General features: G+C 39.2%; 1 protein-coding gene across 9 annotated transcripts in view; it reads right to left on the reverse strand.

Annotated features, from left to right (window-relative positions):
* Positions 1–15872, reverse strand: part of PPFIBP1 (PPFIB scaffold protein 1) — a 178026-nt gene that overhangs the window by 66351 nt on the left and 95803 nt on the right. For 8 of the 9 annotated variants that reach the window (XM_027129376.1, XM_027129375.1, XM_027129373.1 and 5 more), the window contains one exon: positions 1735–1833. In XM_027129376.1, the coding sequence (XP_026985177.1) occupies positions 1735–1798 (64 nt within the window). In that variant the 5' untranslated portion in view covers positions 1799–1833. Of the gene's footprint in view, positions 1–1734; positions 1834–5264; positions 5287–15872 lie in introns of those variants that run through there. The other variant, XM_027129369.1, reaches the window with a different exon arrangement.

A 15872-nucleotide genomic window follows, 5' to 3' on the forward strand; every position in this document is an offset into this window, starting at 1 on the left:
GAACAGAAGGGTGAATATGCTGTTCAATAAAGTTCTTGGTGAAAATGAAAAACGTGTCTTTTATTTTTACTTAAAAACTGAAGGAACATTTTGGCCAACCCAATATTATGCCCTGAGCAAGAATACACTTTTCTAGGTTAAACATAACCAGTTCCTTAGTTTGTTAAACTCTTCACCTTCACGCTTACCTTCTCTAGGTAAGTTTTCGTTTGCCAATGACACTTTGAAAATAATATTCTAAGAATCGAATACAGTACTCAAGGTGTGGTCTAATCTACAAAAGAGGTCCAATTGAAGTTGGGTCTCCAGGACATAGAAGTATAACAAAGGAGGTCAAACCCCACATGACACTCCCCTGAAGGGAAGAACCTTCTGAAGAGGAAAATACCTTTGATTTCTTCAAACCACCGAAGCAGAGTAGAGTCCAATTTGTGACCAGAAAAGCGAAGGAGCTGGGGCCAGGACAACTATATCCTGACCCTGGTAGCTGGCAGAGACCAACTGTACCCTGACCCTGACCGCCAGGTGTGTGCATGACAAGCCCATCCGAAGCCCATTCAGACATCTCCTCATTGTAATTGGTTCCTAAATATATGAAAGTCCTCCTCTTGAGACAAAACACAAAATATGACATGAGACCTTAGGTAGCCACCACTCCTGGGGGACTGCGAGGGAGTGAAAAGGGCTCATCCACTAGTCAGTCCCCTCAGTTATGATGAGAAAACAAGGAGATGATAGTCGACTGCTTTTGCTCAGCTTCTATAATAGAGAATTGCTGAAGATTTTTTAAAAAGAAGATGATCAGATTGGCATTTTGGAAAAAAGATTCTGGTGGTCCGGAAAAGGATGGACTAGAGCAGGAAAGCAAGAGTGTCAGGGACATCAAGTGAGAGGGTTATTTAGATAAAGCAAGACAATGGTAGCACAGACAAGACAGATTTTAGAGAGGAGGGAATGGGAGAATTTGGTAGGAGGTAGAATTGATAGAATTTGATTTACTAAGTGGAGGAACATGTGGGAAGTGCCTAGCATGACTTAAACTTCTGCTTTAGGAAACTGTACGGATGGAGGACTATGAAATTAGCCAAGACAAAGACAACTAGAGGGGCTTCTGAGGAAAGATAATGAGCTCAAAGGGTTTTTTTGTTGTTGTTTGTTTTAATTTTTTATTGGAGTATAGTTGATTTACAATGTTGGGTTAGTTTCAGGTGTACGGCAAAGCGAATCAGTTATACATATACACATAATGAGCTTAATGTTTTAAATGATGACACTAATGTGTCTACAAGACATTTCAGGGGAGTACCTGGTTGGCTGGTAGACATAGGGACCTGAAGAATAGCAAAGAATTGGGAAAATAAGCAGATGTGAGAGTCATTGGTGGAAAAGTGAATGTGGAATTCAAGGGAAAAGATCAAAACACTCCTGAATACTGGGTAGAGCAGTATCCCTCCAAGTGCAGTCCACAGACTATCTGGACGAGAATCACCTTTATCCTGGATTAGAAGCCCAGGATGGTACTAGAATTTCTGACATTTTAAAATAAAATTTAAGAACAATTCTGGCAAAAATTGGAGAAGAGGGACAAAGATGAAACCATGGGGAACCTAAAGGCATTGGAGAGAGACAATAAATGAAAATATGAAAGTGGAGAGGTAATAAAAGAGCTGTAATAAAAAAGTCAAGAGAGCAAAGTAAATGTCATGATTGCGTCTTTTAGAGAATGCAGATTACCTGCTATAATACCGTCCATCTGCTCCAACGCCGCAGCCAACATGTCACTTGCATCACTCATCATTTTGCTATTTGTCAAGGGCAAATTCCAACCTAGATCTGAAAAAATAATGATGTTATCATTACATCCTTAAATGACACATGCTTCCTGGCAGGTTTGATAATTCAACATCAAATTATAACTGCACCTAGCAGTCAAATACAGAGAATTTGTGAAGTATTAGAGCTGAATTAAATGAATCATTTAACAAACTATGACCATTCATCTGCCTACTGTACTGCAGGACCACATGCTATAACTGATCAGTTAATAAAATAAGTACAATACAGTTCTTGCACCCACGGTGTTTAAACTCCAGTAGGATGGTTTCCGCGCTGTACTCTGTAGAGCTCTGGGTCTCTGTGAGGTCATCAGAGGTGGCTGTGGAACTTTGCTCAGGGCCATGAGGGATGCTGCATAGATAAGACTTGTTCTTTCTGCACCAGCCCCACCTAATCTCTGCTCTCTCAATTTTGCCTTTAATTTTTTTTTTTTCGCAATAGGGAATTACCATAAGATCTGTCTAAGAAAATGGTTCAGGAACATATATAATAAGCACATACACGTCTACTGGTATTTTGCAACATAACAATAGCTATCATGTACTGAGTGCCTACAGTGGTTCCGACACATTAATATAAATTATCCACAATTCTTTATCATGAGAGGAACCCTATAAAATGCATAAATTCCTCTTCATTTTATAAATTAGATCAAAGATGTTTGTTGATCTTCGCCTGTAAAGACAGCAAGTAAGTATAACAAAAACCAGTTTTTAAACTAGGTCTGTCTGATTTCCACTATAATATTAAATTTTTGTTTCTCTGATCCTATCTCACAGCTAGGTTTAGGCTGAAATTGTGTCACAATCTACTCACTCTTTTACCAGTTAAAAAATAAACTGAAATTATCCTTGCAAAAAATTTGGTCATTAACAGGAAGAAGGTAAATTATGTGATTTTCAATATTAATTAATACATTTCAGGTACCAGCTAAGCACCCACATAAATTCTCCCAACAGGCCTAAGTAAGGCTCTTGCTACTTTGCAGATACTGTGGTGTAGCAAACGCCTGGGAAATAAAGGCTATGTTGCTTAAAAGAAACCTTTGCCCTCTGTTGCCAAGTAACCAGGTCTTACCACTTTACTTTTGCAAACATATTTACAGTTCTGATAAACAGCTGCTTAGATCAGTTCTCTACTGTGCATTCACTCTAATAAAATGCCATTTAATCATTGTGAAATCTTACTTTGATTTTACAGTATTCATAGATTTCAGCTAAGAATTTCCCAGAACTTTACTCCCTTCAGAAGGTGTAAAATATCACTACCATTTTATGTAGAAATACTACAGCATAAAAATACCCAAGGCACGCATTTCCAGTCACCCAGAAATCAGGGGGTTAACAAGCTAGGTTAGGAACCGAGGCGTTCTCAAAAATCTACTTGCCCGTTTAGTTAGTGCACAGTCCAGAGACGTGGGGCACAAATTTAATGATCACGCTTCAGGGTGGAAACCTCAAAGCATGAAAATTGAGAACACAAAGGATTAAGCCGAAGAGTGTATGGTCCTTGAATTTTATATCCTTAAGGGGCTTACATTCCCTTTCATTTTAAAAGCTGAACTTCAAAGAGCTCTAGATAGTATCTAGATAGATACTATATACATATATATAAAAGAGAGACAGACAGACACATGCCAGGCTCAGCTATAAACATGGGGAATGCTGATAAAATAAAATAATGCTCACTTCAGAAAAGCTCTCATCATCACACTAACTTAGAAAAACAAATATTCGTCTTTGTTGGCAACTATGATTTGTGTAGAGCAGGAACGCTTTTCCAAGAAAGACAGGTAATTATCTATTTCTTCTCTATTCTGTTAAATATACCTTTCAAATTCTATGACGTGGAGGTATGAGAACTTAGGCCATGCTTTTCAAAATGGTGGTGAAGAATCAATTTTTTAAAAAATGTCCAGTTTGTTAGAGACCAAGTCTTTGTTTAATATAATAAAATACGACAACAACATTAAAGTGTTATAAAAATTTATAAATGCTTACTCTCAATCTCTATGCTTATCACATAGCATCCTACATGTAACAGTAAGGACAAGACAGACAGTAAACACAATTAATAAATATGTATGTAATATGGCAAAGGTGGTAGGTGCTAAAGGAGAAAAATCGAGCAGTTATCCTCAGGACATCAGAGGGTCAGGAATTTGGAGAGGTTTGCAAATTAAACAGGGTGGTCAGGAAGAATGACAGATTCAAAGACTTCTTTAATAAATTAAAATTAGTTAAATATAGGTGGTAGTTCAGTGGTATTCCAAGTGTAGAATTCTTACAAATTGATTAAAAAAATGGGAGAGGTGAAGTCACGAACAGACATATAACAGAAGAGGAAACACTTTCAGCCAATAAAAATATGAAGAGATGCTTAATGTTATTAATAGTCAAGAAATTTAAGATAACTATGTGATACCATGTTATACCCAGTCAGCTGGCAAAAAAATTGGAGAGTACCAAGTACGGTAAAAGGAGGTGAATGCACAGAATCTCTTACAGAATGGTAATGGGAATGTAAAATGGGCTAAAATTAAACATTTACATTAATCTAGCAATTAGCATTAATCTAGAATTAATTTCAATCTAGCAATATTTACCCCAAGGTAATATTTACCCCAAGGTATATAACCATGAGCAATACACAAATGTTCACAGTAGGACTTGTCACAAGGACAAAAACGTGAAAACAACCCAAATGTCCATCAATGTGAGAGGAGATGAATAAACTGGTATATTTACACAATGTAATTGCATACAGTTTTCAAAATAAACTAAAACAATGCACGTGTAGTTTGGACAAATCTATGCAATATAAAGGCAAATAAAAAAGTAAGTCTCTGGTTAATTCAGCAAGACTTTTTATAAAGTTAAAAACAATTAAATACAAATATATAAATACACACACATATATTAGAAATACATATAGATTCAATATAACTATACAAAAAGAAAAGAGGGAACGATAATACACAATTCAGGATGATGGCTGCCTTAAGCCAGGGACGTAGAGGGACAGAATGGGAAAAAGGGTTGCAAAGTTAAATGAAGGTTACTGTCAAGTTTCTGAATTAGGGATGGACTCAAAAGTTATTATTACACTATTAAAAATGACTAAATGGGAATTCCAGTTCTGATAATAGTGGAATAGATTGTATTGGACTTACTGTCCCACAAATAGCAATACAAAACACTGGATGACATATAAAACAATTTTAAAGAAATTGGAGAGTGACCAAAAGCAGGTAGAAACTATGAGGAATTCAGCTCTTGAGTAAAGGGAACCATAATGAGTGATATTTACATTTATACATCTTTTCACTTGTGGGCACTCCCCCGTCCACATGATGCAGAGTGGTTAGGGCTTATGAAAAAAATCACCGTCTTAATGGCTCGGCGGATAAAGGGGGGTAAAGTTCTTACCTTATGCACAAAGGTGTTTAATACTAATTCATAGCAGGCTGTGATAATAATATATAATATAATCCATTAAAACTATAAAATAAAAAGACAAAGTAAAAAGCCAATTGAGTTGATGAAATAGACTACTAATAAAATCCTCATTTAATCCAAAAGAAGGCAGTAAAGGTGGAACAATGAAGAGACGGGAGAAAAAGAAATCAAATGGCAAATGGTAGATAAACTCAATCATATAATTTACCATTACATTAAATATAAATGGAATAAACATTAATAAAAGCCAGAGATTGTCAGACTGGTTAAATCCAAAGACACAGTAAGCCTGGGAAAGGAGGAGTGGCTATATTAATATAAGAAAAATGACTTCCAATCAACAAGTGTTACTAGAAAGAAAGAGGGGTATTTTATAATGATAAGAGTCAATTCATCAGGAAGTCCTAACAATCACAAAAGTTTTTGCAACTAATAACAGAGCTTCAAATGACATGAGGCAAAATCTGACACAATTAAGGGAGAATTACACAAATTCTGTCCATTTATATTTAACGTAATTGTTGACATGGTTGGATTTAAGTCTACTGCCCTGCCATTGTTTTCCTGTTTGTCCCATCTTTCATTTGTTCCTCCTTTTCAACCTTCTTTTAGAATGGCAGACAAGGCAGGAAAAAGTTCAGGTAATAATATAGATGTTAGCAACACTATCAACCGTCTTAACCTAATTGAATTTATAGAACAAAACATCCAAATGCAGGGACTTCCCCAGTGGTCCAGTGGTTAAGAATCCGCCTTCCAATGCAGGGGACGCGGGTTCGATCCCCGGCTGGGGAACTAAGATCCCACATGCCCCAGGGCAACTAAGCCCGCGCTCTACAGCCTGCAAGCCACAACTAGAGAGAAGCCCGCGCGCTGCAACTAAGACCCAACGCAGCTAAATAAATAAACAAATATTAAAAAAAAAAAATCCAAATGCAGAACATACATTCTTTTCAATCCACTTGTTACATTCACCAGGACAGGCCATGCAGGTATGCAAGGCCACAAAATAAGTCTCAATAAACTCGAAATGGGCATTAAAGGACTATATAGAAGAGTAAGAACAGCAACCTGAAGTGGTAAAGCACTAATGCTAAGAATAGAGCTTCCATATTTATCAAAAGTCTGACTTGCCCATGGCTTAAGCTACTGTAGAGGCAGCCTCACTTCGTGAGCATCTGTGTTAATAAGGCAATGTCAATTTCCACGCCTGGGTCAAAGTATTTTTAAAGGCTAAATAAAAGGGTTCAGAAAATCCCATGCTCTATGTTTTCCTATATCCTCAGAAACATTTCTGAGAGGAAGATTCCCCTGGGCGTTCTCACATACTTAATATTGATACAATGGAATATTACTCTAATACAATGGAAGAGTACTCCACAATGAAAAAGACTGATACATATAACATTATGTTGAGCCAAAGAAGTCAGGCATAAATGACTACGTACTATGTGATTCCTTTCATGTGAAATCCAAAAATAGGTAAACTATGGTGACAGAAAGTAGGAATTACTTGCAGGAAGTGGTGAATGATTGAAGGAGATACTGGGGACTTTCTGTTCAATATCCTGATGGAGGTGTTGGTTACACAAGTTTATATATTTATCAAAACTCATCAAATACATTTAAGATGTGTTCATTTCACTGTATGTTTCACCTCAAATTTTAAAAATTAGGATTGAAAATGGTTGTTAGAAATAAAACAATATTTTTAAAGGAACCAAATAAAAAAGTGGATGAATCTAAGTAGGCTATGCATGGCCTTATAATGATAATATATCATGAATAAAGGATAATGAATAATCCAATTATATTCACCTAAGACCCAAAATAAAACTCAGAATAACCAGTTTCTTTTGTTCTAATTCTTTGCTTACCCAGAAAGCTATTGATTACAATTTCATCTTTTAGGTGGTCAAAACCATTTAGAAGGTAAAAACTTTATCATCCGAGAATTCTCACACGATACCAGATTTGTTTCTGGATTGTAAATAGCTACAATGGCTTGCTGAAGGGAAAGGCACCAGAAAATACAACTACCAACAACAACAAAGGAATGGGGTTTGCAAGGTTGTAGTTCAAACTGGAGAAACCCCTGATTTGTTTCAGAGATCAGCTCTGCTTGCAAGAGTCCTCAGTTTAGTGGTTTCCTATTCGGATGGTTTAAGAAAAAGAAGTTAAGAAAAGCCTTGGAAAAGCAGTCTCCTGGAGGTAACATTCATATTTTATAGTATGGGTTTTAAAAAAAAATGTAAAAGCATATTTTGAATATATTTCAAGCTTGGCCAGGATCCATTTAGAGCAGATTTGAATAAGGTAAAATACCAGGGAATGTTTCAGCAATGGGTGTGGTGGCTGAAGCACTGGCAGAAAACCATACTTTTTACAGGGTTGCTGACTAACTGATGTTTCAGGTCAGGCCTGCTGCCCAGTCTCTCTGGAAGGAAGGGAAGGAAAGGAGGGAAAGAAGGAAGGAAGGGAGGGACGGAGGGAGGAAGGAAGGAAGGAAGGTTGTAAGAAAATTAGAAAGTCTGTTTCTAAACTTTGGTGAGAATGACATTTGTCCTAACTTTCTCAGCTTTCCTTACGTAAAATGTTTTAAGTTTGAAAGAGAACTTCGAATTCCATGCTTAGAGATGGATACTAAGACGCTTAAAAGGAGAAATCCCTTCAGTGAAAGAATGTTTACACATGTTCAGCTAGGCTGGTGGAGCATCAAGTTATTACTTGGTCATTATGAAAACAAAACAGTTTCATATAAATTACCCACAGATCTCTCACCAATTTTTTCCCCCAAGATGCTCACTAGGGATGTCAATCATTACGAGATGATTTCCCATGTAGGCAGCGATACAATCTTAGCAAAGCAATGTCTTGAAAACTGGAGTAGGAAGGACTGTGGAGTGGTGCTCAAGGTGTGGGGCCTGATCTGCCGCAGCCTCAGCATCCCCTGTGAGCTGGCTCGGATGTAAATCCCTGGGCCAAGATCTCCTGAGTCAGAAAGTCTAGAGGCAGGGTTTGTACGAGCTGCCACGGGACTCTGACGCGCACTCGGTCACTGCGCTAGAGCACAAGAGGCCCTCTTTCCTCTCCGGACAGCGAGCCCCACCCAGAGGAGTCGCGCACTGCCTACCAAGGGAAACAAGGGCACAGCTCCTCTCCCCAGCTCCTGCTTCTACTTTTGATCTAAAAATAACAGCTCTGAAGAAGCAATTCAGGTTTTAACCTGAAAAAAAATCTCTCCCTTTAAACTTCAACTACTCAGTCATTATGTCTGGAACTTTTTAATATTCTTATGCAATCCTCCTCACTTTCTGGTTCTCTGCTATGTATCTGTCATCACGTATTTCCTCCTCCACACTGTATTAGTCCAAATCCTTTCACCTGCAGTCTTCTCTAACATCCCTAGAAAATTAATTCAGAATCACCTGAAAAGGGCAACATGGTAAGACATCGGGGTCGAGGGGGCAGGGGAAGTGTTGAAAAGAGTGGGGATGTTGGCAGCAGGGGTGACATCTAATGTCACAACACACATGTAAAAAGTTTGTCAAGCTGTAAAAATAAGTATAATATTGATGCTATAACTGGAAATTTGAACACCATGTATTTGACAATATTAAGGAATTATTTTAATGTTTATGTAATAATAGAGAGGAGCAAAATATTAATGGATGAAACAGTATGACACCTGGAATTTGCTTTAAAATAATAAAGGAGAAGGGAATAAGAGTAAAGATATAGATGAAACAAGATTAGCCATGATTTGATAACTGTTGAGATGAGTGATAAGTACATAGGGTAACACTATACTATTCTGTCTACATTTTTATATATTTGAGATTTCCCATAATAAAATATTTAAACTTTTTCATCCATATCTTCAGACAATAGGATTTGCAAACACCCTTGACCCTGATATAATTGGCTTAAATATTTTATTTTTTTATCATAACCTCAAGCATACCAAGGGCTCACAAATATTTACAAACCAAATAAGAAAGTACTTGTTATTTTAACCACCTGCATAAACACAAACATATGCTCAGAAAATGGAAGAGCCTCTCACAGAGGGATGTAAGGCAGAGCATAAAAGAGGGCATGTTAATGACTGTGTATTAGAAAGAGTTACTTCTGCTCACAAAAATGAAGAGCCACAAAAGATGGTTAAGTATTCAAATAAATGAAGCAGCAAGGAAAATAGGCTAAAATAAAAGGAAACGAACCTTTTGGCTCTATGCTATTGTTATGTAGGAATGATAACAAGAAGGGAGTTGATTTTTTTTTAACATCTTTATTGGAGTATAATTGCTTTACAATGGTGTGTTAGTTTCTGCTTTATAACAAAGTGAATCAGTTATACATATACATATGTTCCCGTATCTCTTCCCTCTTGTGTCTCCCTCCCTCCCACCCTCCCTATCCCACCCCTCTAGGTGGTCACAAAGCACCGAGCTGATCTCCCTGTGCTATGCGGCTGCTTCCCACTAGCTATCTACCTTACGTCTGGTAGTGTATATATGTCCATGCCTCTCTCTCGCTTTGTCACAGCTGTGACAAAGGGAGTTGATTTTTACAGTTCATCACAATAAGCCAAGATCTTTTACTTCTTGAATAAAAGGATGTTGCTGCTATTTGAAAAACTGATGTGTATTAAATGTCAGTAAATCTGAAGATCTAGCGATAAATGGAAAGGATGGCCCATTTCCCTCTACCTACTATTATTAGCTATTATGATGACTGCACGAAATTATGGATTTGCCCAAGGTCACTCAAGAAGTAAGATTTCAGTCCAAAACCCAAGTATGCCTCTCACTCAATTCAACAGGTATTTATCAAACAGCTATTATGCCCTGACCAGGACCACCAACTTTGACCAGGACCACCTATCTCATATGCTTCTAGTCCCAATTATACACCACCCCCAGGACACCCACCCCTGCCTGCCTCTCACACTGCACAGCATACCCTTCTCTGAACACGCCCTGCTCTCTTACCTCTGTGTTGTCACTTCTCTCCTTGCACCACCCCTTCTAAGCCCGGGGACACATACTTTCAAGACAGCTCAGGCATCCTTTCCATCCATCCACACACTTTCAAGACAGCTCAGGTATCCTTGGGCCCTCCCAGAGCATCCTGAGTATGACTTCATGAGACCCCTAATTTTACAGTATCTGTCTCCTTGACTGCACTGTGAGCTCCTTGATAATAGAGACTGTATTTCTGATCTCTGCATCCCCAGTGTCTCATGTGGTGGACATCAAATGCTTGCAGCACAAATGCATATGCCCCGGGAGCTCCTCAAACATGCACACTGTCATGTCATAACTATTCTTGCTCCTATACTCCCTGTTTTGGCAAATAGTGTGAGCGTCCTCTTAGCTGCACAGGCCAGAAACCTATCTTCTCACCTTAACTTTTAAGATAAAATTTGATCACTGCTATCACCCTTGCTAGCTACAATCTCATAAAATGAATTTTCATGCTCTTCAAGAGGTTGGTGAACCAAATTCATTGTGCTACTCCGGAATGATGTTATTACTCCTATGAGTTTGCAAACTTAGTTCCCGATATGATGCAGAAGCATCAGGGGGCCTGAGCAGGTTTCAACTTCTAATTTTTCTAACCTACTCTAACCTCTTCTTTTTAGGTCTTATAACCTGAGGACTCATCTCTCTCCTATTTTCCCACCCAGGGCTACCAACCTAGTCTTCGTTGGCTAAGAGATAAGCAGTTCTGGGATATGTGAGACCCAGAACTGCACCCCTAAGGAGGGCAGGGCTGGGTAACAGCTCCTCTAAGCTCTGAAAGGGAGGGAATGGGCAAGGTGCCTATATATAAGCACTCTCTAAAGGAGTATGTTATAAACCCCTAAGATTAAAAGGTAGTGAAAAAGTTTAGTAGACTATAATCAACATTTATTTTAATAAAATAGAAGACATCAGAACATCTCACAAGAAATAAAAGTATTATTTGTGAAACTTTTCATTTGGTTTTATGTATATACCTGCCTGCAACAAATACTGACTGAAGGCCTACCATGTGCCAGGTCCTGGAGGCAGAACAGTGGAAAAGACAAGCAAAAAAGGCAAATCACTCTGCCTTTAGGGAGCTGACATTCCAGTTGTTTCAGCACCCAAATGCGCACTCGTGCATGCACGCACGCGTGTATGTGTGTGTGTGTGTGCGTCTGTAAGGACATGCATGCATATGGACTGCATCACGATGTAAGAAAGTGTATCTTACACTGGGTCAAAAACATCTGAAAATTACTTCTTTCTCTGAAGTGGTGCTATTTAAAACATGGTCTATGGGGCTTCCCTGGTGGCACAGTGGTTGAGAGTCCGCCTGCTGATGCAGGGGGACACGGGTTCATGCCCCGGTCCGGGAAGATCCCACATGCCGCGGAGCGGCTGGGCCCATGAGCCATGGCCGCTGAGTCTGCGCATCCAGAGCCTGTGCTCCACAACGGGAGAGGCCACAACAGTGAGAGGCCCGCGTACCACAAAAAAAAAAAAGAAAAAAAAACAAACATGGCCTATGAACTGCTGCTAGTTCACCAACTGTTATTGGTCTACTATGAGATAAGCATAGAAATTGAGAATAAGCATTCAGAAAATTTTATAGCAACTTGACCTTGCTGTGATATCCAATTACATGATAATTTTGCTGCCAAACCCAATTATTTTAAAATTGAATTTTACAAAAAAGAATCCATGATGGATTGGAATAAGAAAAAAAAAACAAAAAAACCCAAAAAACCTAGTCCTTCGCCAGAGATGGTTGGAGAAGCACTGCTCTGGAGGACACACTGGGTGGGGTTCTGGGGAACAGGCGTGTACATGGTACTTTAATTGGGAACTGCAGCCACGGAGCACAGACAGAAGGGGTGACACATGCGCAAGAGAACCCCAACAAGTGGGGAGTACAGTTCAGGTTTATTCTTTTTCCATACATGTCAAATGATGACAATAATTAAATGGAAAGTAGAAAAGTGTTAGCACTGACAATGATGATATATGGCTAAGTTCAGAAGAAGTGAAACAAAAAACATTTGTATTAAATTAACATCAATGGCAGTCACACATGGGCATACCTTGTTTTAATTTGCTTCACTTTATCGTGCTTCACAGATAGCAGTAGCTTTGTATTTTTTTTTTTACAAATTGAAGGTTTGTGGCACCCCAGTGTCGAGCAAGTCTATCAGCGCCATTTTTCCAACGGCATTTGCTCACTTCATGTTTCTGTGTAACATTTTGGTAATTCTAGCAATATTTCAAAACTTTTCTAATTAGTGTTATATTTGTTATGGTGATCTGTGATCAGTGACCTCTGATGTTACTACTGCAATTGCTGTGGGGCACCATGAACAGCATCCGTATAAGATGGAGAACTTAACAGATAAATGCTGTGCGTGTTCCGATTGCTCCACTGACTGGCCTTTCCCCGTCTCTCTCTTCTCGTTGGGCCTCCCTATTTCCTGAGACACAACGATATTGGAATCAGGCCAGTTAATAACCCTACAGTGACCTCTAAGTGTGCATGAAAAGAAGAGTTGCACATCTCTCCCTTTAAATCAAAAGCTAGAAATGAGCTCAGTGAGGAAGGCATGTTGAAAGCGGAGGTAGGCTGAAAGCTAGGCCTCTTGTGCCAAACAGTTAGCCAAGTTGCGAATGCAAAGGAAAACTTCCTAAAGGAAATTAAAAGGGCTACTCCAGTGAACACATGATGATAAGAAAGTGAAACAGCCTTACTGCTGATATGGAGAAAGTGGCAGTGGTCTGGATAGAAGATCAAGCCAGCCACAACATTCCCTTAAGCCAAAGCCTCATCCAGAGCATGACCCTAACTCTCTTCAGTTCTGTGAAGGCTGAGAGAGGTGAGGAAGCTGCAGAATTTCAGTCTGAAGTTAGCGGAGGTTGAAGGAAAGAAGCCCTCTCTATAACGTAACAGCGCAAGGAGAAGCAGCAAGTGCTGACGTAGAAGCTGCAGCAAGTTATCCAGAAGACCTAGCTCAGATAATTCATGAAGGTGGCTACACTAAACAACAGATTGTCAATGTAGATGAAAGAGCTTTCTATTAGAAAAAGATGCCATATACAACTTTCATAGCTAGAGAGAAGTCAATGTCTGGCTTCAAAGCTTCAAATAACAGACTGACTCTTTTTTTAGGTGCTAAAGCAGTTGGTGACTTTAAGTGGAAGCTAATGTCCATCTACCATTCTGAAAATCCTAGGGTCTGTCAGAATTATGCTAATATCAACTCCGCCTGGGCTCTATCAATGAAACAACAAAGTCTGTGACAGCACATCTACATATGGCATAAGTTTACTGAATATTCTAAGCTCACTCTTGAGATCTACTGCTCAGAAAAAAAGATTCCTTTCGAAATATTACTGTTCACTGACAGTGCACCTGGTCACCCAAGAACTCCGATGGAGATGTACAATGATGTACACCATTAATGAGATTAATGTTGTTTTCATGTCTGCTAACACAGCACCCATTCTGCAGCCCATGGATCAAGGAGTCATTTTGACTTTCAAGTCTTATTAGTTAAGAAATACATTTCACAAGGCTATAGCTGCCATAGATAGTGATTCCTCTGGTGGATCTGAGCAAATTAAATTGAAAACCTTCTGGAAAATATTCACCATTCAAGATGCCATTAAGAACATTTGTGATTCATGGAGAGAGATCAAAATATCAACATTCAGAGGAGTTTGGAAGAATTTGATTTCAACCCTCCTGGATGACTTTGAGGGATTCAAGACTTCAGTGGAGGATGTAATTGCAGATGTGGTGGAAACAGCAAGAGAACCAGAGTTAGGAGTGGAGCCTGAAGATGTGACCGAATTGCTGCAATCTCATGAGAAAACTTGAAGGGATGAGGTGTTGTTTCTTTTGGTTTAGCAAATAAGTGGCTTCTTGAGATGGAATCTGCTCCTGGGGAAGATGTTGTGAAGGTTGTTGAAATGACAACAAAGAATTCAGAATATTACATAAACTGAGTTGACAAAGCGGTGGCAGCGTCTGGGAGAATTGACTCCAGTTTCAAAAAAAGGTTCTACTGTGGGGCTTCCCTGGTGGTGCAGTGGTTGAGAGTCCACCTGCCGATGCAGGGGACACGGGTTCGTGCCCCGGTCCGGGAAGATCCCACATGCCGCGGAGCGGCTGGGCCCGTGAGCCATGGCCGCTGAGCCTGCGCGTCCGGAGCCTGTGCTCCGCAACGGGAGAGGCCACAACAGTGACAGGCCCGTGTACCGCAAAAACAAAAACAAACAAAAAAGTTCACTGTGGGTAGGATGCTATCAAACAGCATTGCATGCTACAGAGAAATCACTTATGAAAGGAAGAGACAATTGATGTGGCAAACGTCATTGTTGTCTTATTTTCAGAAACTGCCACGGCCTCCCAGCCTTCACCACCCACCACCCTGATCAGTCAGCAGCCACCAGCAACTCACTGAGGCAAGAGCCTCCACCAGTACAAACATTACGACTCCCTGAAGGCTCAGATGACAGCATTTTTTAGCAATAAAGTGTTTTTTAATGAAGGTATGTACATTTTTTTTTAGACATAATACTATTGCACACTTGACAGACTATTGTCTACTACACTATACCATAGTATAAACATGACTCTTACATGCACTGGGAAACCAAAACATTCCTGTGACTCACCTTTTTTTCAATATCTGCTTTAATGCAGTGGTCTGGAACCGAACTCGCAATACCTCAAATGTATACCTGTAAGGAACTACTTACATGTCTAACTACAATGCATCGCAGCAGCAAAACACATATAATTTCTGATCTTCTCTGTTTTAATACAGCAATAAAAGCTATTATATTTTGCACTAAAATTTCATAGTTTGTCATTCACACACCATGGCCCAAAGCACACTGTATTTTAAAACGGAAGAATATTACCAGCATACCACACTGACTGGGAAGAGTGGTAAAAATTGTGGGCTAGGGAAGAGTTTTGTACAGAAATAAGACTAGAATAACTTCAAAGACTAAACTGTTTGTCTAGTAGGTAATTTCTATTGGTTTCTATTTCAACTGAGTGTCAGTTACACTCTTGGCTGTACAGTAAGTGGAATGTCAACATTTTATAGCATACATGCCTCTGGCCATAATCAGCAGTACAGATATGTCTTCAGCTGTTGCAGAAAAAAAGAATGAAAACCAGACCCCTGAAATTACACAGTTGAAAGTACAAAATATATTCTTAACATTGTTATTCACTCTTAAGATATTAAAAGACATATGGAAACTTTGTACAATTAATGAGGACTGAGCCAAGTAATAATAGGTAATATACTGCTTTTCAAGTTATTACTATTTCAGGTCTGTGTGAGTAGCATTAATTGCTGCCGTGGGAGATTGCTCAAGGGAAGGATAATGAGAATCAGGAAAGCAAGGCCAAAATTTATTTCCCAACCCAAAGGGCTGGCAAACTACAGCCCATAAGCCAGATCTGGCCCGCTGCCTGTTTTTGTAAATAAAGTTTCACTGGAACACAGTCACGCTCATTTGTTCATGTAATCATCTAGGCAGCTTTCATGCTACAGCA

The sequence above is a fragment of the Aethalodelphis obliquidens genome, unplaced genomic scaffold (assembly GCF_003676395.1).
Source record: "Aethalodelphis obliquidens isolate GAN/ISIS:26980383/991018 unplaced genomic scaffold, ASM367639v1 scaffold36, whole genome shotgun sequence".
Lineage (NCBI taxonomy): Eukaryota > Metazoa > Chordata > Mammalia > Artiodactyla > Delphinidae > Aethalodelphis > Aethalodelphis obliquidens.